General features: G+C 41.2%; 1 protein-coding gene across 3 annotated transcripts in view; it reads left to right on the top strand.

Annotated features, from left to right (window-relative positions):
• The window catches only part of LOC140209966 (semaphorin-3D-like), a 106,532-nt gene that overhangs the window by 70,297 nt on the left and 11,968 nt on the right, over window positions 1-24,267 (top strand). For all 3 annotated transcript variants that reach the window (XM_072278663.1, XM_072278664.1, XM_072278665.1), the window contains exons 8-14: window positions 7,269-7,383; window positions 8,647-8,713; window positions 9,825-9,969; window positions 11,969-12,191; window positions 12,272-12,360; window positions 19,613-19,654; window positions 22,705-22,862. In XM_072278663.1, coding sequence (XP_072134764.1) covers window positions 7,269-7,383; window positions 8,647-8,713; window positions 9,825-9,969; window positions 11,969-12,191; window positions 12,272-12,360; window positions 19,613-19,654; window positions 22,705-22,862 — 839 coding nt within the window. The remainder of the gene's footprint in view (window positions 1-7,268; window positions 7,384-8,646; window positions 8,714-9,824; window positions 9,970-11,968; window positions 12,192-12,271; window positions 12,361-19,612; window positions 19,655-22,704; window positions 22,863-24,267) is intronic.

Genomic DNA, 24,267 nt, shown 5'->3' with positions numbered 1-24,267 from the left:
GAAAAGTTTACATTTTCGTTAATGCCTATCATACCATTGGAGCAGATCTTTTATACCATTTGTCCAGAATTAGTTGCAGGACCATGACAGTCTTATCTGCAAATTTATGTCCATATGAAGCTTCTTGATCTGAAATGTATAGTGCCCAATTTCCTCCATAGACTCTGCCTGACTCATTGAGTTCCTCCAGCATCTGCAATCTCTTATGCCTCCAGTGTATGTATGTGGAGTTGCCTGTGATTTTACCTTTAGCATTCTTTTGTTGACTTTGCTGGTTAGCTAATGCCAAATTAGTTGAAGAAAGTGCACTTCTGGTAATGATTCCTGCTTTTGAAAAGAGCCAGCAAATAGTTCTGGCATATTATCATTCTGCCTAAAGGGCATCTTTTCAGCTGAATGCTTGTCCAGCATCGTGCATGGTACATTTTCCATTTGGAGTAGATTTGACGGTGACCTTTTGAATGGAGGAAGATCACAGCAGTGAGAAAGCTCTTGAAAATTATTATGCTTTATGCCACAGCAGGAAAAGCTCGAATTTAATTGCATAACTGAAACATTCTGGATATTTTAACATCAGTTTGCTGGGAATCAAACCCGTTGAAATAAATGAAAGGTGTTGTTAAGATTTATAACGTAAATCATAAATGAAGTAGCTTGTTCAATGTGCCTCAGGACACAAAGCAATTTAATTCTTCCAGTTTGGGTTCCATTTTCCCAACAGTAGAAGGAAAAATTGTTGTGCAGTCCCCCTAATCCATTTACTGAGCACTAACAGGATAATTTAAGGTCATAAGCTAATTTGAATCCTTTGATTCATCTTAATTTATCTCAAATTATCATAGAGAAGAAAATCAATTTCTGTCATGAATTAAGATGCAGTTATTTCAAAGAAAAAGATTTACCTTCTATTTGGATTCATTTTCTATTGTAAGATACATATCTTTCTCTTCAAAGGTTCAATGATTCATTTATGATCAAATTATATATCTATATGCAATTCTGAGGTTCGTCCTCCTGATAGCCACAAAACAAAAAAAAAGAACATGAAAGTCTTAATGTCTTATTTAGCAGTGTAATTAATTTACCAGCATCAAATAAGTGCTTCAACATTTGGTTTAGAAAGTGGAATGTGATGAAGTGCATTCACTCTCCCCAAATTAACCCCCCACCCAAAAGCCCCTATTGGCTCTCATCATATTGGCAATTGCAAACAGGACTTCTGTGGCTGCTTCAAGCCTTCATCATGAAAGTTGCTATTGACAGACTACAATATGTGCCACATATGGCTGTAACTATCCTTAGGCATTTGGCAGCAAAACTAACAGTCCCCAGCAAGGCGGTCAGAAAGTCCCCCTTGAAGAAAAGTCATCCTATTTTTTCAGCTCTGCCTGGTTGTGGAACTTAGAGCAGATCTCTGCAAGGATCATTCCCCCCAACCACGCCCCAAAGCAAAATACCATCCCATCACTTCCTCTCTGAGCTCGTGTACAACTTCAGCTGTTGACCAGACAATAGCTTTCTGCAAGGCCCGTGACTGAACGCTCATCACAGCAGTTCACTAATAGTAAATAAACAAACCCAGCACACTGATTACCCGTGGATGTAAGAGATGCTGGAAATTTAGAGTAACACTCACAAAATGCTGGAGATATTCAGCATGCAGGCAGCATTTATGGAGAGGAATAAACAGCCAACGTTTTAGGCCAAGGCCCAGTTCTAATAAAGGGTCTCAGCCTGAAATGTTGACTGTCTATTCCTCTCCATAGATTCTACCTGACTTGCAGATTTCCTCCAGCATTTTGTATGTGTTACTCTGGATTGCCCATGGATCTGCCTTTTTGGCCTCAAAAAGTATATAAGGATCATCCTGCACTGATCCAACACAATCCAATTTCCACACCATTAATTTTTTTTTAAAGATTCTGAATTAAACAAAAATAGTGAATCACATCATTCATCTTCGAGCAAAACCCTCATGGATCAAAATAATGATCTTGGCAGGGAAAAAGCGGATAAGTAGTCCAGGTCTGAATGAATTAGTTCACTATGAATGCTCAGCAAAAAGATAAGTGGTGGATTCAAGAGTGCAATTTATGACAATTAAACCTATGGATATGGAATACATACATGGTTGAGGAGAACGGAGTCTAAGGCAGGCAACTGTACCGTTAATCAGACCTGACATTCTTGTAGATATATAGGAAGAGTCTAAGAGTGTGCAATGACACAAATGTGATAACTAAAAGGAGGGATCCCTTAATACTAGAAACATAGAAAACCTACAGCACAATACAGGCCCTTTGGCCCACATAGCTGTGCCGAACATGTCCTTACCTTAGAAATTACCGAGGGTTACCCAAAGCCCTCTATTTTTCTAAGCTCTATGTACCTATCCAGGAGTGTCTTAAAAGAGGAGGAGGAGAAGATGGCGGCGAAACGCAGCGTGCGCGGCCACTCCGGTGAACGATATCTGTAATATGTCAAGTAAGGTACCGTGCACAATTCCGATTTGATGGAGACAGACGTGAGAGTACGGAGGAGCATCTGGAGAAACTTCTGTAATGCCCGCTTCGCTGCCGCTGCTACTATGTGGTCCGGAATCTCAGGACGAGAAGGCCCCGAATCCTTGGCTTTGCTTGTTTTAGCAGCCAGGGCGAGGTCAAAGACGATCGGCAGAGGATGGTGCTTGGGAGGCTGTATCGGAGGGGCTGGTCAGAGGCTTGAAGTTTTCGGATGGACGGACTCAGCGTCGGCTGTTGGCAGGTGCTTCCAATGCATCGGCAGTTGTCGGTGCCTGGAGGTTTATGGCAGTGAGTTTCTCCCTTTTGCTGCCTGCTATCGGGGACTCGGGAGGCAATCGGGACTTTGAGACTTTTTTTTAGCATGCCCATGGTCCGCTCTTCATCAAATTATGGCACTGCTGTAACTATATGTTATAATTATATGGTCCTGTTAGTCTTTGGTTTGTCCTGTTCTTCTGTGATAGCACTCTGGATCATTGTATCATTTCTTAATGCATGCATGCATTTCTAAATGACAATAAACGAGGACTAAGTGTTCTCATAATCTAATCTAATCTAAAAAAAAAAAGACTCTATCATATCTGCCTCCACCACCGTCACCGGTACTCCATGCACTCACAACTCTCTGTAAAAAACTTACTCCTGACATCTCCTCTGTACCTACTTCAAGCACTTTAAAACTGGGCCCTCTCATGCTAGTCATTCCAGCCCTGGGAAAATGCCTCTGACTATCCACACGATCAATGCCTCTCATCATCTTGTACACCTCTATCAGGTCACCTCTCATTCTCCGTCGCTCCAAGGGAAAAAGGCTGGGTTCACTCAACCTATTCTCATAAGGCATGCTCCCCAATCCAGGCAACATCCTTGTAAATCTCCTCTGCACCCTTTCTGTAGTGTCCACATCCTTCCTGTAGTGAGGTGACCAGAACTGAGCACAGTACTCCAAGTGGGGTCTGACCAGAGTCCTACTGCAGAGGTATACAAACTAAGTTGAAGTTTACAAAACAACATCTGATACATTCAGGCAAATACCAGGAGTTAGTAGAGCAGTGCCAGACAGGGGTGGAGGGCACGATGCGAGCCTATAGAGGTGGAGTGTAGAGGTTTGCTGGCGGCTTGCTCTGCAGAACCTACTCTCCTTGGCATTATGAGGGCTGCAAAGCAAAGAGCCACATCAGGACCATCACAGAGGTTGCTGAGCGAGGCTCCAGATGGCTGTGGATCAGGAGGTGTGACCCATGGAACAATGCTACTGGGACAAGCCAGGGCCTGATGAACCCTGACGGGGACTTCTGGGCCAAAACACCCTATGACCCCAGGTTACATCACTGAAGATGAGTCCCAGTGCATCCTAGGATGTATCTCAGCATCAGTATTAATGTCACAAAATGCAATCAAACACAGCTCAAAGTATGTCAGGGTGTGTGTAAAAGTAATCTGTGAGACCAGGAAAGTAAATCATAATATTTGCTGAACACAGAAGATATGAAATTAATTAAGATAAATCAAAATATAAAAAAATTGCAGAGGATGGAAATCTGAAATAAAAACAACAGTACAGAAAGGAAAAGATGAGGAATAAATTAACAAAAAATAAACTGGTGGTGATGCTGATTGAAGAAGCAGGTGAAGACTCGTTAACAGTTAAGCTCTCTCGATAAAATATAAATAGCAAGAGATGACTAAGGGATGGTAACAAGATGGAAAAAAACAGTGCTAGAACTGAGAACAATGCATTTAAAACACAAAATACTAAATTACTGCTTCTCACTCCAACCCTCCTCTTCCACCCCACCCCCCCGGACTGGCTTCACCTATCACCTTCTAGTTTGCACTCCTTCCCCTCCCCCACCTTCTTGATATGACCGCTTCCCCCTTCCTTTCTGGTCCTGATGAAGAGTCAGCCTGAAACGTCAACTCTTTATTCCTTTCCACAGTTGCTGCCTGATCTGCTGAGTTCCTCCAGCATTTTGTGTGAGTTGCTCTGGATTTCCAGCAGTTGTAGAATCTCTTGTGGTTACACTAAATTACAGGAGCTTCTTGTTACACTGTAATTCCACATCTGAATGTCATGTGCAGTTGCTATTAATGCTTAATGGGATACTTAATGAAAATGTCAATAAGCCAATGAGTTGGACGTGGACCCTATGATTCACCATACAGTGCTGCTGAGCAGTCAATCAACTCTGAAAATAAAACCTATTGAAAGAGTGGAGGAAACATTACCAGCAGTAATTCTCCCAATAAAAGCATGGTACCTCGTCCAAAATAATCCAGTCAGCAAAGGGTCATTAGATATGAATGGTGTAATTAAATCCACTTCAACCACTTGCGGCACTGGGGGTCACCAGGCTTGAGTTACAGAATTGCTCAATCACCTTCATTCTGCCTCACCTCGTTATCTAGCCAATTAGTTGTAGTCGATGCCATGCTACCCTCAATATTGTCCAAATGCATGAGAATCCTTTACTACCGGGTCTCCTGACAAAACTCTGTTCCCTTTCCTACCCATTATCTCTGCACATCGCCTTTGTCCCATCTTTCTGCTGGGCCTGCATCATAGAAACATAGAAACATAGAAAATAGCTGCAGGAGTAGGCCATTCGGCCCTTCGAGCCTGCACCACCATTCAGTATGATCATGGCTGATCATCCAACTCAGAACCCTGTACCTGCCCTCTCTCCATACCCCCGATCCCTTTAGCCATAAGGGCCATATCTAACTCCCTCTTAAATATAGCCAATGAACTGGCCTCAACTGTTTCCTGTGGCAGAGAATGCCACAGATTCACCACTCTCTGTGTGAAGAAGTTTTTCCTCATCTCGGTCCTAAAAGGCTTCCCCTTTATTCTCAAACTGTAACCCCTCGTTCTGGACTTCCCCAACATCGGGAACAATCTTCCTACATCTACCCTGTCCAATCCCTTTAGAATTTTATACATTTCAATAAGATCCTCCCCTCAATCTTCTAAATTCCAGGGAGTATAAGCCTAGTCGATCCAGTCTTTCATCATATGAAAGTCCTGGCATCCCAGGAATCAATCTGGTGAACCTTCTTTGCACTCTCTCTATGGCAAGGATGTCTTTCCTCAGATTAGGGGACCAAAACTGCGCACAATACTCCAGGTGTGGTCTCACCAAGGCCTTTTACAACCGCAGTAGTACTTCCCTGCTCCTGCACTCGAATCCTCTTGCTATGAATGCCAGCATGCCATTCGCCTTTTTCACCGGCTGCTGTACCTGCATGCCCACGTTCAATGACTGGTGTATAATGACACCCAGGTCTCGTTGCACCTCCCCTTTTTCTAATCGGCCACCATTCAGATAATAATCTGTTATCCTGTTCTTGCCACCAAAGTGGATAACCTCACATTTATCCACATTAAATTGCATCTGCCATGAATTTGCCCACTCACCTAACCTATCCAAGTCACCCTGCATCCTCTTATCATCTTCCTCACAGCTAACACTGCCGCCCAGCTTTGTGTCATCTGCAAACTTGGAGATGCTGCATTTAATTCCCTCATCCAAGTCATTAACACATATTGTAAACAACTGGGGGCCCAGCACTGAGCCTTGCGGTACCCCACTAGTCACTGCCTGCCATTCTGAAAAGGTCCCGTTTATTCCCACTCTTTGCTTCCTGTCTGCCAACCAATTCTCTATCCGCATCAATACCATACCCCCAATACCGTGTGCTTTATGTTTGCACACTAATCTCCTGAGTGGGACCTTGTCAAGAGCCTTTTGAAAATCCAAATATACCACATCCACTGGTTCTCCCCTATCCACTCTACTATTTACATCCTCAAAAAATTCTATGAGTTTCGTCAGACATGATTTTCCTTTCACAAATCCATGCTGACTTTGTCCGATGATTTCACCACTTTCCAAATGTGTTATTATCACATCTTTAATAACTGACTCTAGCATTTTCCCCACCACTGATGTCAGGCTTACTGGTCTATAATTCCCTGGTTTCTCTCTCCCTCCTTTTTTAAAAAGCGGGGTTATATTAGCCACCCTCCAATCCTCAGGAACTAATCCAGAATCTAAAGAGTTTTGAAAAATTATCATTAATGCATCCACTATTTCTTGGGCTACTTCCTTGAGCACTCTGGGATGCAGACCATCTGGCCCTGGGAATTTATCTGTCTTTAATCCCTTCAATTTACCTAACACTACTTCCCTACTAACATGTATTTCCCTCAGTTCCTCCATCTCACTAGACCCTCGGTCCCCTACTATTTCCGGAGGATTATTTATGTCCTCCTTAGTGAAGGCAGAACCAAAGTAGTTATTCAATTGGTCTGCCATGTCCTTGTTCTGCATGATCAACACACAAAGCTCTTGTTTCTGATTAACTGTCTTACTAAGGACAACAAACAAGAACTGGGAAGAACCCCGTGGATCAGGCAGCACCTTCAGTGCATTAAGTAACATCTCCATCCCTTCTCCTTACCTCTTTATATTGGCATTCTCACCTCTCCAGTCCAGATAGAAGGTTCATTTTTTTCCACAGATTCTGACTGACCTCCTGAATTCCTACAACTTCATGCGTGTTGCTCTACGCTCCAGCATCCAACATTTATAACTGTATCATGATCAGCAACTTTTGATGTTACTTTTAAAGGGACATATTTTTGGATGAGTTTGGTGTAAATTGTGGCTGGCGTTGGATAACCCCTCCTTTCCGATAATGTGATGTCAGTGTTCCAAACTAACACAAGCTAATTCTTTGCAGAAAGATATTGGAGGTCAGCGGAGTTTGATCAACAAGTGGACTACCTTTCTGAAGGCTCGTCTAGTTTGTTCAGTCCCAGGGCCTGACGGTTATCAGACTTACTTTGATGAATTGCGTAAGTAAGGTCAATTTCTATTCAGAGCTGTGAAAGTAAAAGGCACAGTTAACAGTGGCCAAACATTTTAGTTCCAATTCCCATTCCTGTTCCAACTTGAAAGTCCATGGCCTCCTCTTGTGTCATGATGAGGCCACCCTCAGGGCAAAGGAGGAGGAGCACCTTAAATTCCACCTGGATAGCCTCCAACTTGATGGCATGAATATTGATTTCTCCTTCTGGTAAAAGAAAACTCCTTCCCCTCCCCTCTTCTTCTAATCCCCAGTCTGACCTCCTATCATCTCCTCCTAGGTCTCTGCTATCCACCTGGCTTCACCCACCACCTCCTAGCTATCCTTATCCCCACATTTTTATTCTGGCTTTTTTCCTCTCTCTCTCCACTCCTGACGAAGGGACTCGGCCAGCAATGTCAACTGTTTATTCATTTCCATAGATGTTGCCTGACCTGTTGAGTTCCTCCAGCATTTTGTGTGCATTGCTTTCGATTCTGCTTCTGCAGAATTTCTCATGTTTATTAAAAATGTTGTGTCCCCTAAATCCTAATGGTGGGCACAATTTCATTTTTAATACTGAACAATAGCAGAATAAGGCATGGAATTAGTATGATTTTGACAAATACACCTTTAGAAAACTTGAAAGGTTTATCCTGCCTTCATTGTCAGATGGTATTCCTGTGATTTCAAAACTATGTTACACTAGCATGTTTTCCAAATGGATGGAAAGATTTTTAAAAGTATGGTATTAACTGCTTTTACTATTGAATTGGAAATGAAAGTTATTGTAGGTGCACTATTATATAGAGTAGAAATGATACAGCTGTATTAGGCTTTCTTAGTGGTGACTGAGCTGGGACTATTGCACCATAATGACACCAAGTGATAAGGTCAAATCAGTTGCCACATTCTTTAACTTATCATGTGTGGAAATCGTTCATATGGCAAAGGAGAGCTAGTGAGTAGAGGTGAATAACTTGGGTGAGCTTCATCAGAAGATTTTAGATGCAATAGTATATCCTCTAGTAACTGTTCTTCTGAATGCTGGGTATGGCAAACAACCAATTTCACTTCTTTCATTGGAATATTTTATGGTAGAACTAAAAGGAAAAAAACTCTGGAGGGAAAGACATGTCTAAGGAATAAAAATTATTTTTTCTGTATATCTTTATTCTGAAATTTATGATTTAGCTTAGTTAACATAAATGTATTATGACTGATGCTTTGGACAAAACTCCTTACTTTGTGTAACTGTTTTCCCTTTTCAAAGAGGATGTTTACCTGCTCAACACCAATGACAAATCACCTGTGTTTTATGGGGTCTTCACATCTTCCAGGTAAAGGCAAATATTTGTGTTCATAAATAGCAATTTTGATTATTAATATATGTGTAGCCCCCCTGGCCAACCTCAGGGTCGCTCGGCTCGCTGTCGTCTAGGGAAACAGCCCTCGGCCCCGCCAAACTGGGTAATTAGTTTGTGTGGCTGCTGTGTGATGTACCCCACCCCGCCCAAATAACAGACAATACACCAGATACAATTAAACGATTTACAGTTTATAGATATTACTGGAACTATATAATTAATAGCGAATAAAATATAAAAGGAAAATAAAAGGCGCCACACTTATCAAAGTTCAATCTCTTCATGCACAAACAGTTGGAGCTCAGGACCCTTCTTCTTCACCCTGAGACCCCTCGGACCACCTCAATCGGCCACCTGGGACCAACGACGGTGGTCGACCAGACGCTCCACACGTATCCGTCTCCGTCTCCTCGCCGAACGCCCTCCTCGGGGTCCGACCCCGTTAGCGGACATCACAGCACATGGTCGATACTCTGTCTCTCTCTCCCGCCTTCTGCCCCCAAGCCCCGCGCATACAAATCTTCCAGATACACCAAAATCATAACAACTATCCCAATTGGTTCGTAACATCTTCTTATCACCGCCTAACCCAAAACAAGCTGCTAGTGCAAAATCTTTCTCAGCGTTTAGCATAACAAAGAAGCATTCCCAAGCGTAATATAACAAAGAAGCCATTTTAATTAGCCTACACAGTAACATAAGAGACAAACCCCCCCTTACATATGGGATTGATAAAATTTGGTCCACCCACAGACATTAATTAAATATAACATTATTGTTGAATATAAAATCCAGAATTTTATTTTAAAATTGTTCATTCATTTGTACTTTCTGTGCATCATTTATTTGTCTTTTTATTCTTATACTGAAAAATCCTAACACAACATTTCAGTAGATCAATATCTGGATATTGTATTTCTTCAAAAGAAATATCAGAATCCACATTCTGTTCATTGCCTCTTTCACTGTACAAGACATCAAAAATAAACAGCTGAGATAAAATGACAACTATCGAACTTTGTTAGTTAACTTTTGGAGGTTGTAATTGAAAGTGTTACTTCAAGAACCTTTATTTCTCTCTCAGTTCTGTTTTCAGTGGCTCGGCTGTTTGTGCATACAGCTTAGCTGACATTCGTGCTGCATTTAATGGAGCTTTCACGCATAAAGACAGTCCTGACCACCACTGGGTGGAATACCAGGGGAAGATTCCTTATCCCAGACCTGGGACAGTAAGTATGATTCACTTACCGTTAGAGCAGGGAATAGATAACACATTGATTATGTTCCAAAAACAAAAAAAAACTGCTAAAATCATAATGCTGAAATTATAAAAGGAAACTACTTAGCAGGTCAAGCAGCACTTGTGGAGGGAGAAAAAGCATTAACATTTCTTGTCAAAGACCAATCGTCTATACCTTTCAATGGTTCACTGTTTGAACCAGTAGATGGCTTTCTTAGTCAGATCCAGGAGCAGTCCCTTGACCTTCCCATCCACCTTTGCACTGCATGTTCAAAGGTCAAGAGTGTGGGACTAGAATCGAGCCAGAAATTGAGGAGCTGCCCCTTCAGCTATGGAAGGCTACAGAGCATTGGTTAGCATATTGCTGTTATAGTGCCAGTGACCTGCGTTCAGCTCCATCACTGTCTGTAAGGACTTTGTACATTTTCCCCATGACCATGTGGATTTCTTCTGGGTGCTTTGGTTTCCTCCCGCATTCGAGTTAGTACATTGCATGGGTGTAATTAGGTGGTGTAGGGTAACTGAGATAGAAAGGCCTGTCAGAGTGCTGTATCTCTAATTAAATTAAATTTTAAAATAGATCTCAAAACAGTTGACAATGTATACAGTAAATACAATTGGTGTGCATCTTTTTCTACATTCATTGTGCATCATTTCAATGCATTCTCTTACAATGCACCAATGCCACTCATCCTTCCTCCTCACCAATGCACCTGTGCAGTGTTTGGTGTTACAAGCCCACAGGTTTTGTTTACTGTGGACTGTTGCTTTAAGCGCCTGAGAGAGGCAGGACTATGACGTCAGTCACAGGCTGCTGCAAACTTAAACTCATATACAGATAGCGACCTTCAGTCGAGCGAGAGAGAGACTGGGGAAGCCAGTAGCTTCAGCTTGTTGCAGCTGGGACTTGGAACCTTCTTATGTCCACAAGGGTGGGTTAAACATCAGCACGCAGTGCATAACGAATGTGTGACCGTCACTTCGTATAATCCATAGGAGTGGATTTTAGGTTATCTTGTGGGACCACTTTTGTAGCCCTTGCCTGGATATGTTGTGTGGTAACCACTGGAAGACGATATTCCCGTGACAGGTCTCTTTCGGTGATAATTCGTATGTGGATTTGGAACGGCACGACGGACAAGATCTAGGCGATTGTTATTTCCTTTTATCATCGTGGAATCTGTAGAATACTTCATATCTACCTTTCCTCTACATCTTACCTTGGATTACAAAAATCTCTCTTCCATCATTTATCTTGTGGATTGCTGAACTTTCCTACTTTACCACGTCAAGACTCTAAGCCTTATTCCCCCAAGCTCAATAGTTTGGGAGTTATATTTACAGACATATAAACACATAATACTGTTAGCTTTTGTTTATCTTGGTTGAGTTACTATATTATAAGTAGATACTAATATAGATAGTGGTTTTAATATCAAAACCAGACTCCATGTGTAATCTATTGCTGCTGGTTCATTTCTGAAACATTACATTTCATGACATTGGACTCAGCCCCTCAACGTACAGTGGTCCTACCCCACAAAACCTGTGCAGAAGGTTGGGATGGTCAAATTGGACCAGCTGGTCCAAAGAGCCTGCCTCCATGTTATACAGCACTATGACTCTCTGACAAAGGGTGGACCAAGCTTTGAACACATCCCTGAGCACACATTCTTATGTCTTTGAATTTGCCAGTTAGCAGCAGTCACTTGTGAATGTTGTACATCGGAAGACCAAGTTTTGGGAAGAAGCAATGGACATAAACTATTCTAAGATGAAAAAATTATGATAAATACTAGATATGCAAGGATGTTTGACATTTGTTCACAATGGATACTCATTGTAATATATAGCTACGTTTGGTAAATAGAACTGAAATAATAATCTGTATACAATGGAAAAGTAATCCGTGCTATCAGTAAACGTAGTGGCATTTAAATTTATTTTTATTTTTTAATTGTATAAAATATTGTTGCTTGCTTTTTTAGTGTCCCAGTAAAACATTTGACTCCACGATTGAGTCTACCAAGGATTTTTCAGATGATGTCATCAGCTTCATTAAGAATCACCCAATGATGTACAAGGCTGTTTATCCAATAAACAAGAGGCCTGTTTTCATTCAAGTAAACACTGGTTACAGAATTACACAGCTTGTGGTTGACCGTGTCAATGCAAAGGATGGACAATATGCTGTTCTATTTTTGGGCACAGGTACATACGATCCTCATTTCATATGAAAACCATTTAAAATATATGCAATTATATAATACACAGTCTTCATATGTTTCCAGATGTGGGGTCAGTAATAAAAGCTTTGAGTATTACGAAGGATAACTTGAATGTAGAAGAAATTGCTCTGGAAGAATTGCAGGTGTTCGAGGTACAGAAAATTATGTTCTATAATCTGATTTGGAACTGAAAAAAGTTATCTTTTTGAAGTTGACCTCGCGAGTGCGTTACACTATAATCGTTCACATTGATATTAATCATATTAATTTTGCAACATTAAACATCTTTATGTTTATGAATTCATGTAAAATAATATTCATTGATACCATATCAGACTAGCTCTGAATCAGACAATGCATGTCAGAGGTGAGTAAAAAATGGCGATCGAGATTTTACAGGTAGAGTTTCGCTGCAGTTTCCCTGAGTTGAGGACCAGCCAATCAGGGAGAGGGATTCAGTAGAAAGGGCCGATAAAAATAATTCAAGTGCAAGCAGAGCAGCTGTTCTTGTGAGTGTGCCAGTGTTTAGCGTGACTGGCACATCGGGCTTAAGCGAGATCAAGATTGGGCGAGTTAAAGTATCTTGGAAGTTACTCTCTTTGTGTTCTTATTTGTTCATTCCTCATCTATTAGGGCACAGTAGTTCAGTAAGGATGGCTGCAGGGGCAGTGTTTTTTTACTCTGTGTGAGATGTGGGAAGTCTCCATTCTCCCAGATAAACACATCTGCACCAAGAGCGCCAAGCTGCACCTCCTGAGAGAACGTATTAAGGAACGAGCTGCAGCTCAGTGACCTTTGACTCATACAGAAGAATGAGGAAGTGATGGATGGGCGTTACAGGGAGGTAGTCACCGCTAGGTTGCAGGAGACAGGTAACTGGATGACTGTCAGGAGAAGAAGGGGACATCAGCCAGTGCAGAGTACACTTGTGGCCATTCCCCTCAATAATAGGTATACAACTTTAGATACTATTGAACCGGACAAGCTACGGCGGGTGGGGAGGCGGGGGAAGTCACAGAGGGTCTCTGACACTGAGTCTGGTGCTGTGGCTCAGGAGAGGAGAAATGTGAAGAGGAATGAAGTGTTGACAGGAGATTCTTTAGTCAGTGGAATGGAGACGAGGTACTGTGGGCATAGCAGAGACATCTGGATGGTTTTTTGCCTCCCTGATGCCAAGATCAGGAATGTCTCAGATTGTGGTGAGAGTTTTGCAGCTAGAAGTCTTGGTACACGTTGGCACCAATGACATAGGTAGACAAGGCGAGGAGGTCCTGAGGATTTTAGGGGGCTAGGTGGAAAGCTGAGAAACAGGATCTCCAGAATAGTAAGCTCTGGTTTGCTGCCTGTGCCACGTGCCAGTGAGAGTAAGATTAGGATGATTGGCAGGTGAATGCATGGCTGAGGAACTGGTGCAGGGGGCAGGGGTTCAGATTTATGGATCATTGGGATCTCTTCTGGGGAGGGTATGACTCGTACAAAAGGGACGGGTTACACCTGAACCTGAGGGGTCCAATATCCTTGTGGGCAGGTTGACTAGAGTTATTCAGGTGGGTTTAAACTAATTCGGCAGGGAGATCGGAACAAGAGTGACAGTGCTGAAGATAAGGTGGTTGGTTTACAAACAATGTGTAGCGAGACTCCTAGCAAGGAGAAGCTGATGACAGAGCAAAATTGCAGTCAACAAGATGAGTTGCAACGTAAAAGGTGGACAAAATTTTAAAAGGGTTTCTACAGGACTGAAGGTGTTATATTTGAATGCGCAGAGTATGCAGAATAATGTTATTTAACTTGTAGCACAGTTACAGATGTATGATATTCTAGTCATCACTGAATCATGGCTGAAAGACGATTATAGCAGGGAGCTTAATGTCCGAGGATACACATTGTATTGAAAGGACAGGCAGGAAAGAGAGGGGGTGGTGTTGCTTTGTTAGGAGAAAATGAAATCAAATCATTAGAGAGAAGTGACAAAGGGTCAGAAGGTGTTGATTCTTTGTGGATAAAGCTAAGAAACTGCAAGGATAAAAAGACCCTGATGGGAGTTATATACAGACCCTCAGGCAGCAGTAAAGATGTGATCTACAAGTTACAATGGGAGATAGAAAATGCATGCTGAAAGGACAATATTACAATAGTCATGGGGGATTTCAATATGTAGGTAGATTGGGAAAATTAGATTGGTGCTGGATTCCAAGAGGGGGAATTTCTAGAGTGCCTATGAAATGGTTTTTTAGAGCAGCTTGTGGTTGAGTCCACTAGAGAATCAACTATTCTGGATTGGGTGTTGTGCAATGAACCAGAATTGATTAGAGAGCTTAAGATAAAATAACTCATAGGAGTAGTGATCATAATATGATTGAATTCACCCTGAAATTTGAGAAGGAGAAGCTAAAGGTAGATGTATCAGCATGAGAGAGGAGTTAGCCAGAATTGATTGGAAAAGAACACTGGCAGGGATGATGGCAAAGCAGCAATGGATGGAATTTCTGGAAGCAATACAGAAAGCACAGGATACATACATCCCAAAGAGGAAGAAGTATTCTAAAGGAAAGTTGAGACAACTGTAGCTAACAGGAGAAGTCAAAGCCAACATAAAAGCCCAAGTGAGGGCAAAAATTAGAGTATTGGGAAGCTTTTAAATACCAACAGAAGGCAACTAAAACAGTCATTAAGAAGGTAAACATAGAATGTGAAAGTAAGCTAGCCAATAGTATTAAATAGGGTACCAAAATTTCTTCAGATACATAACATGTGAAAAAGAGGCGAGAGTGGAGATTGAGCCACTGGAAAATGATGCTGGAGAGGTAGTAATGGGGGACAAGAAAATGGCCAATGAACTAAATAAGTATTTTTCATCAGTCTTCACTGTGGAAGACATTAGCAGTATGGTGGAAGTTCCAGGTGTCAAGATTCATGAAATGTGTGAAGTTACCTTTACTAGGGAGAAGGTTCTTGGGAAACTGATAGGTCTGAAGGTAGATAAGTCACCTGGACCAGATGGTGAACACCCCAGGATTCTGAATGAGAAGGCTGAAGAGGTTGTGGAGGCATTAGAGATTATCTTTCAAGAATCTCTAGATTCTGGAATGGTTCTGGAAGACAGGAAAATTACAAATGCCATTCCACTCTTCAAGAAGGGAGAGAGACAGATGGAAACTATAAGACAGTTAGACTGACCGCAGTGATTGGGAAGATGCCACAGCTGATTGTTAAGGACATAGTTTTGGGGGTACTTGGAGGCAGACGATAAAAAAGGCCGTAGTCAACATGGTTTCCTCAAAGGAACATCTTGCCTGACAAATTTGTTAGAATTCTTTGAGGAAATAACAAACAGGATTGATAAAGGAGAATTGATTGATGTTGTGTACTTGGATTTTCAGGAGGCCTTTGACAGGGTGCCACATACGAGGCTGCTTAACAGGCTACAACCCCATAGTATTACAGTAAGGATTCTAGTATGGATAAAGCAGTGGCTGATTGGCAGGAGGTAAAGAGTGAGAATAAAGGGAGCCTTTTCTGACAGACTGCCGGTAACTTGAGGTATTCCACAGAGGTCTGTGTTGGGACTGATTCTTTTTACATTATATGTCAAGGATTTGGAAGATGGAATTGATGGTTTTGTTGCAAAGTTTGCAGATAATAGGAAGATAGATGGAGGGGTAGGTAGTTTTGAGGAAGTAGACAGGCTACAGAAGGACTTAGACAGATTAGGAGAATGGGCACAGAAATGGCAGATGGAATACAGTGTCAGTAAGTTTATGGTCTTGCCCTTTGGTAGAAGAAATGAAAGGGTTGACTATTTTCTAAATGGGGAGAAAAGACAATAAACTGAGTTGCAAAGGGACTTGGGAGTCCTTGTGCATGATTCCCTAAAGGTTGAGTCTGTGGTAAGGAAGGCAAATGCGATGTTAGCATTCAATTCAAGAAGGCTGAATATAAAAGCAAAGATGTAATATTAAGACTTTATAAAGCACTGATGAGGCCTCACTGAGTATTGTGAGCAGTTTTGGGCTCCTTATCATAGAAGGATGTACTGAAACTGGAGAGGGTTCAAAGGAGGTTTACAAAAATGACTCCAGGATTGAATGGCTTGTTATATAAAGAGTGTTTGATGGCTCTGGGCCTGTATTCACTAGAATTCAGAAAAATGAGGGATAACCTTATTGAAGCCTTACAAATGGTGAAAAGCCTTGATAGAGTGGATGTGGAGAGGAAGTTTCCCATGGTGGGAGTGTCTAAGACCAGAGGACATAACCTCAGAATACAGAGGCGTCCTTTTAGAACAGAGATGAGGAACAATTTCTTTAGCCCAAAAGTGGTGAATCTCTGGAATTCTTTGTCATGCAGCTGTGGAGGCCACGTCTTTATGTGCATTTAAGATAGAGGTTAATAGATTCCTGATTAGTCAGGGCATGAAGGAATATGGAAGAAGGCAGGAAATTGGGGCTGAGAGGAAAAATGGATCAGCCATAATGAAATGGTAGAGCAGACTTGATGGGCCAAATGGCAGAATTCTGCTCCTATATCTAATGGTCTATGGTCTTCTATTCAATAAGTATAATGATAATTCATTGAATATTGATCCAATGAATATTACATTGTAATTGTTAAAAAAGAAACACATTTCCAAACAATTTGTTACTTGATTATTTCTATAGACCAATGAAACTTGCCATGCATGTTGAAAAGGTGTAGACAATCATGTTGCAAGATAAGAGGTCCATCATTTATAACTGAAATGAAGAAAGATTAATCTTTTATTCAAAACATTGTAAATCTAAGGAATTCTTGACCCCAGGAGAAACTATGGCTGCTCAATTTTAAGACTTCAATCAAAACTGAAATTGTTAGATTTTTTGGTTATTGGTGCTTTTTTGGGAAAATGGCAAGTTGGACCAGACATGTAGGGACACTTACAATCTTAGTTAGTGATAGAGGAGCCTGGAAGGGCTTCCTGAACTACTTCTGTTTCTGTACCATTCTGTCATAACCCACCTCTTGCTTCTTCTCATTTAAAAATGGATGTTTGCCAATAAATTGCTTCAAAGTGGCTTTAATCAACACAGTTTTAAAAAAGCACCCTATGATTTCCAACTCAGATATCTAAATCTCGAAAGTTAAATGATAAGAAGTTAGGGGACTTTGGAACCTATATAGAATAAAATAAATGTGCAGCAATTGAGGAGGTGACATCTACTGCTGAGTTATTCATCATCAAGCAAATCGAAAGCTGGCTTTAAAACAAATGAAGATATTTTAACAGCATTAATATAGCATTGGTTGGATGATGTTATCCATTCTTCTAGCATTTTCTGTAGCAAGAGTTTAGAATTCCCAAGCTCTACTGCGGATGAAAACTGGATTTCCTGATTAAGGAATAATCATTCTGAAGTAAATCAGTCATAAAGTACAATACTGCGGTGACTTACCTTGAATAACGTTGATAAATTATTAATCCGTTCAGAGTGAGGTGGTGAATTTTGTGAAGTCAAATAGGAGAGAACATATACTACAAAATCATAGGGTACTGGAGAATATCGATAAACTGAGGGATCTCAGCTCCCTAAAAGAGACAACAGAGGTTGATAGGGTGGTAAAGAAGCAATATGGTAAGTCAGGACATAAAATGTAAAAGTTGGTATGTTACATTGCCACTTTACAAAATACTGCTTAGGTCACTACTGTGTGCACTTTTGGTCACCACACTATAGGAGAACATGGTTAGGCAGGAGAGATTCTAGAAGAGGTTCACAATGGTAACACCAGTATTGGAGAATTTGGGTTATGACCAGAGTTTGGATGGGCTGGATTTGTTTACAGGCAGGGGGTTCCCAACCTGGGGTCCACATTTAATGGTATTGGTCCATGGTATAAAAAACTTTGGGAAACCCTGCCCTAGAGCAAGGAAAGGGAAGGGTCACCTAGTAAGACCAAGACCATAAGATATAGGAGCAGAATTAGGCCATTTGGCCCGTTGTACCTGCTCTACCATTTCATCATGGATGATCCAATTTTCCTCTCAGACCGAGTCTCCTGCCTTCTCCCTTTATCCCTCATTCCCTGACCAATCAAGAATCTATCAACCTCTGCCTTAAATATACACGAAGACTTTGCGTCCACAGCTACCTGTGGCAAAGAATTCCACAAATTCACCACTCTCTGACTAAAGAAAGACCTCCTCATCTCCATTTTAAAAGTATGCCCCACTATTCTGAGGCTGTGTCCTCCCACCATAGGAAACATCCTCTCCACATCCAATTTATCAAAGCCTTTCAGCATTCAATACGTTCCAATGAAGTCACTCTTCATTCTTCTGAATTCTAGTGAATACAGGCCCAGAGCCATCAAATGCTCTTCGTAAGACAAGCCATTCAATCCTGGAATCACTCAATCTTGGAATCATAATAGTGGTATATAAAATGATGAGAAGCATAGATTGGGAATAGATGGTCAGAATATCTTTCCGTGGTGGGGGTATCTAAAATAAGGGGGCGTGGATTTAATGTGAGAGGCGTGAGTTACAAAGGGAATCAGACGAGAAAGTTTTTTTTACACAGAGAGGAGATGATAACTGAAACATACTGACAGAGAAGCTGATAGAAGCAAAGATATATTACTGCACCTAAGGGGCATCTAGACAAGATCTTGAATAGGATTGCAAAGAAGAATATTGATCTAATAGAGGCAAGTTGGATTAATGGAGTCAGCCTAAGTGTGGTGGGTTAAAGGATGACTTTTTGCTCCAAGGCAATGAGTCTATGACTTCATGGCTCTAGTAGGTAACGTTTTGTCAAAAAAGTACAGAACATTGTTCAGTTCTGGAATTTCATGACAGATAGCTATCTGAAATCTTAACATAAGTCTGCAGGCACTGAATATCTAAAATCAAATTAGAAAATATTAAAAAATGCTCACCAGTTCCAGCTGGAGAGAGAAATAGGGCTAACTTTTTGGGTTGATAAACTTTCATCAGAACTGGCAAAAGTTAGGGCTAAAATGTTGTAAGTGGCAGGGAATATGAATGTTAGAAACAATGAGGTGTGGAGAGAAGCAAAGGGGATGTTCTTGGTCGGACGGATAACGCAAGTGGTGGTAGTCCCAGCTGAAGGAAAATGGTGAAAAGAATTGTCTGTCAGAAACAAAGTTTGACTTGGTGACCAGTTAAATATGCACCCTTAAGATTATAAACAATGAATATGGAACAGAGCTATATTTGATGGCAATTTACACTATTTTTTATTTTGCTGACATACTGGTAATTAAATATTTAACAATAATCACAATCATTGGAAAGCAATAAATAAAGTAATCATTGAGTTATTGACACCAAATTTCTTCCTTTGTTTCATGTTTGTGCAGTGAGTTACTAAAATTTCATAACTTATACTGTTTTTATTTTATTAGGAATCAACTCCAATATTAACAATGGAACTTTCTTCAAAGCAGGTAAACAATCTGAACATAACTTATCTAACCATTGGAACCAAATTATATTTAGTCATATAAACATGTGTGATTTCAAAAGTCACTCCAGTTAATTGGAAATTGGTGTTTCTAATCAGGTTTTGTGAGCCCTGTAAAGCTTATGATTTTATATGCACTTTAGGAAATAATCATTTATATTCCCTTCAAAAAGCTGGCTTAAGACTGTCATCATGAGCACTAGCCACCAGAGTAACCAGGACATCTTCAAGGAACAATGCTTCAAAAAGGTGGCATCCAACATTAAGGACCCCCATCGCTCATTTCATGCCTTGTTCTCATTGCTGCCATCAGGAAGGAGGTACAGGAGACTGAAGGCACTCACTCGATGATTCAGGATCAGCTTCTTCCCATCTGCCATCAGATTTCTGAATGAACATTGAACCCACGAACACTACCTCTACTTTTTATTTCTATTTTTGCACTACTTATGTTTGTCACTATTCTGTAATGAGAGACCATGAGTCCAGAAATGTGGAAAAGGAGCATTGACCTTTCCATTGCAACGCCTCTGAAAATTGCTTGTTTACAGAGTTGGTCATAATTGCACTCATTTCTGGACTGAATTACGCCACTTTGGAAAATCACTAGGAAACCTCTGATTGTGCTGTATCCTCGGGTGCCTAATGTAATTTCCACATTAGCTTCTACCTTTGGTCCCAGCTCATTGAGAATGATTTCCACGCTAGATTACTCTCTGGTGACCCCTGGTGGAAGCACCTTGTGAAACTTGTAACTGGCTTCCAGTGAATACAACTGCTGAATTTTAGAGAGAAAAAAGATCTCTTAAAAGTGCTTAATGCCTTACTTATGGAATTCTAGCACAATGTGAGTCAACTGAATTTGAAAAAGAGGAATGAACAAGAATAAATAATAAAGTGGAATAATAAATCTTGGAGGTGAGGAAATGATCATTTTGGACCAATTCATTTAGGTAAAATATTGAAATGATTGCATCAGCTTTAAATATCCTGTCTAAAGTAAGGAAATGTAATTTCATCTGTCTGCAGTAAATGAAAGATAGAGGAAAAATTAATAAGACACGGTAATGCTATTTTTCATATCCTTCATTATGATTTCAAAATGATAAGATGCAGCAAAACGCAAATATGAGGAAATCTGCAGCTGCTGGAAATTCAAACTACGCACATAAAAAATGTTGGTGAACGCAGCAGGCCAGGCAGCATCTATAGGAAGAGGTACAGTCGACGTTTCGGGCCAAGACCCTTCATCAGGACTAACTGAAAGAAGAGATAGAAAGAGCTTTTTAAAAAAATTGCAGAGTGGTGGTGGGGGAAGGGGAGACGAGAGTCACAATAGCAGCACGTGAAGACCCGGCCTGGAATTCAAGGCTGGAGTCACAGCTGGTGGTTGCACAATCGCTTTGAAGGTGTCCAGGTCGTTGGAGCCTGTATTGATGGTGCTAGAGTCCAGGTTTTGAATATGCCCTGGGTTGCTGGAGCCGCCGAGACCAATGGCGGGGGCCGCAATCCGAAGTTCATGCCTGCTAGCGTCAGAGCCAGCAGGCTCTGGGATCTGCAGATGTAAGATCTTGCAATCCTTGCCTAACATGGCAAAGTCAGTTAGTCCTGACAAAGAGTCTCGGCCCGAAACCTTGACTGTACCTCTTCCTATAGATGCTGCCTGGCCTGTTGCGTTAACCAGCATTTTTTATGTGAGATGCAGGAAAATTTGAGCTCATATTAAACAACTCAAATAGTTGTACAAGCAATTTATGCAAAGTGCAGGACTTCAAAGCAAGAGAGTTACTTCTCTGTGTGTGTGTGTGTGTGTGTGTGTGTGTGTGTGTGTATATATATAAGACCCCTATAAAGAATGTGGGGGGAGGGTGGGAAGGAGAAGGCACCTGGAACCTACCAGCCTTCTCCTTCCCACCCTCCCCCCACCTTCTTTATAGGGCCTCTGCCCCTTCCTCCTACAGTCCTGACGAAGGGTCCAGCCTGAAATGTCGTCCGATCTTTTCCACGGATGCTGCCTGACCTGCTGAGTTCCTCCAGCGTGTTGTGAAGGTTCAACATGTTGTGCATTCAGAGATGCTCTTCTGCACAGCAATGTTGTACTATGTGGTTATCTGAGTTACAGTTGCCTTCCAATCTGGCCATTAGCAAGGCATTTTTGTCCACAGAACTGCGGTTTACTAGATTTTTTGTTTGTTTTTTTTTTGTATTGTTGTTCTACGAGTCTGTGGTGGCCAGTGTGATCATGATTGCTGTTGTGTGCTGGGGCAGCAGGCTGAGGGTAGCAGACACCAACAGAATCAACAAACTCATTCGTAAGGCCAGTGATGTTGTGGGGATGGAACTGGATTTTCTGACGGTGGTGTCTGAAAAGAGGATGCTGTCCAAGTTGCATGCCATCTTGGTCATTGTCTCCCAACCACTACATAATGGACTGGTTGGGCACAAGAGCACATTCAGCCAGAGTCTCATTCCACCAAGATACAACACAGAGCGTCATAGGAAGTCATTCCTGCCTCTGGCCATCAAACTTTACAACTCCTCCCTTGGAGGGTCAGACACCCTGAGCCAATAGGCTGGTCCTGGACTTATTTCCTGACATAATTTACATATTACTATGTAACTATTTATGGTTTTATTACTATTTAATTATTTATGGTGCAACTGTAACGAAAACCAATTTCCCCTGGGATCAATAAAGTATAACTATGACTATGACTATTATTCTCTGTAACCTCTAGAGGCTGTGATGAGAGAAAACCCCAGGAGATCAGTCCTTTCTGAGATACTCAAACAACCCTGTCAGGCACCAACAACCATTCCACAATCAAGGTCACTTCGATCACATTTCTTCCCATTCTGATATTTGGTCTGAATGACAGCTGAACCTCCTGACCATGTCTGCATGCTTTTATGCATTGAGTTGCTGCCACATGATTGGCTGATGAGATATTTGCATTAACAAGCGGGTGTACAGGTGCGCCTAACAAAGTGGCCACAGAGTGTATATTTATGGAGTTTCTATGTCGCTTACAGAAGCAGATTTATATTGGATCGAAAGATGGTCTAGTGCAGCTTGCTCTACAGAGATGTGGTGCTTATGGTGCAACCTGCTCAGAATGCTGCCTTGCTAGAGATCCCTACTGTGCATGGAATGGAACCTCATGCTGCAAATATGTGCCAGCACTGAAAAGGTAAGAGGCCAATCCCTGTCAGCTTTAGGCTCTGAATTTTCTTTGTAGTTTTCCAGATGAAATTTTCTGCACTGTGCTTCAAACAACTGAGTAAGTTTTATTCTCTAAATTACTAATTCTGATTGTGATGAAGTAGAATGGGAAGCAGTCAGCTTGAAGATTAAGGCGGAAGATTTATTATGCTTTGAGCAGCAACATCCTAAATGTGTTCATGCAGATTCCATTTGCTCGGTATTCCAGTCAAATTATAAATCCTCTCCTTTTCAATGTTGAAGATCTGACGCAGACACAGACCAGGCGAAGTATGGTGTAGCTTAATATTTAATCATTACTAAGAATGCTTTCTATTCTCATTCCCTCCTCCCCCACCATCACTGAAGCAGCCCACTGGAGTAAAATGAAAGGGCACGAATGCTGGAAATCTAAAATGAAAATAAGGGATGATGGGAAAGTTGGTCAGGGCTTCAAAGAGAACCCTGATTTTCTTCTCTTTTTCATGTCACTTTTCTATTGATATTGCGCTTCTTTGATAACTTCTGTTAGTTTGGTGAATCTGAAAATGTCAGATGAGGTTTCACCAGCTGAACCAAGCAAATTTAAGTCATAGTAAGCTTTGACCCAAACATCCGAAGTTCCTTGGTGTAGCATTGATCCAGCAAACGAAAATTGAGTCACAGACTCAGTTAGCATGGAAACAGACCATTCACTTCACCAAATCCTTGTTCAACATCTATTACTCAATTAGACTAAAAAGTTTAGAAGTTCAAATTAAATTTTATTATCAGAGTACATTTGTGTCACCAAATACAACCCTAAGATTCATTTTTCTGTGGGCATATTCAGCAAAACTATAGAATAGTATTTATAACAAGATCAATGGAAGTTCAACCAGAAGACAATAAAACTGTGCAAATGCAAATATAAATACATAGCAAGAAATACTGAGAACATGAACTAACAAGATAATGAGTCCTTAAAGTGAGATCATTGGTTGTGAGAACATCTCAATGGATGGGCAAGTGAGAGCAGTCATCCTCTTTTGTTCAAGAGCCTAATGTTTGAGGAATAGTAACTATTCCGGAACCTGCTGATTCGAGGCCTGATGCTCATGTACCTTCTACCTGATGGCAGCAGTGAGAAAAAGTGATGAATTGGGTGGTGGGGATCTCTGTTGATGAATGCTGCTTTCCTTCGACAGTTTTTCATGTAGATGTGCTCAATGGTTGGAAGGGCTTTACCTGTGATGTCCTGGGCCCAAACTACTACCTTTTGTAGGATATTCCATTCAACAGCATTGGTGTTTCCAAACCAGGCTATAATGTAGCCAGTCAATACACTTTCCACTACTCATCTATGGAAGTTTGTCAAGATTTTTGATGACATGCTGAATCTCTGAAGACTCCTA

This window comes from Mobula birostris, chromosome 14 (genome assembly GCF_030028105.1).
Source record: "Mobula birostris isolate sMobBir1 chromosome 14, sMobBir1.hap1, whole genome shotgun sequence".
NCBI lineage: Eukaryota > Metazoa > Chordata > Chondrichthyes > Myliobatiformes > Myliobatidae > Mobula > Mobula birostris.
The sequence above is the reverse complement of the archived record's forward strand: the minus strand, read 5'-3'. Positions and strand labels throughout refer to the sequence as shown.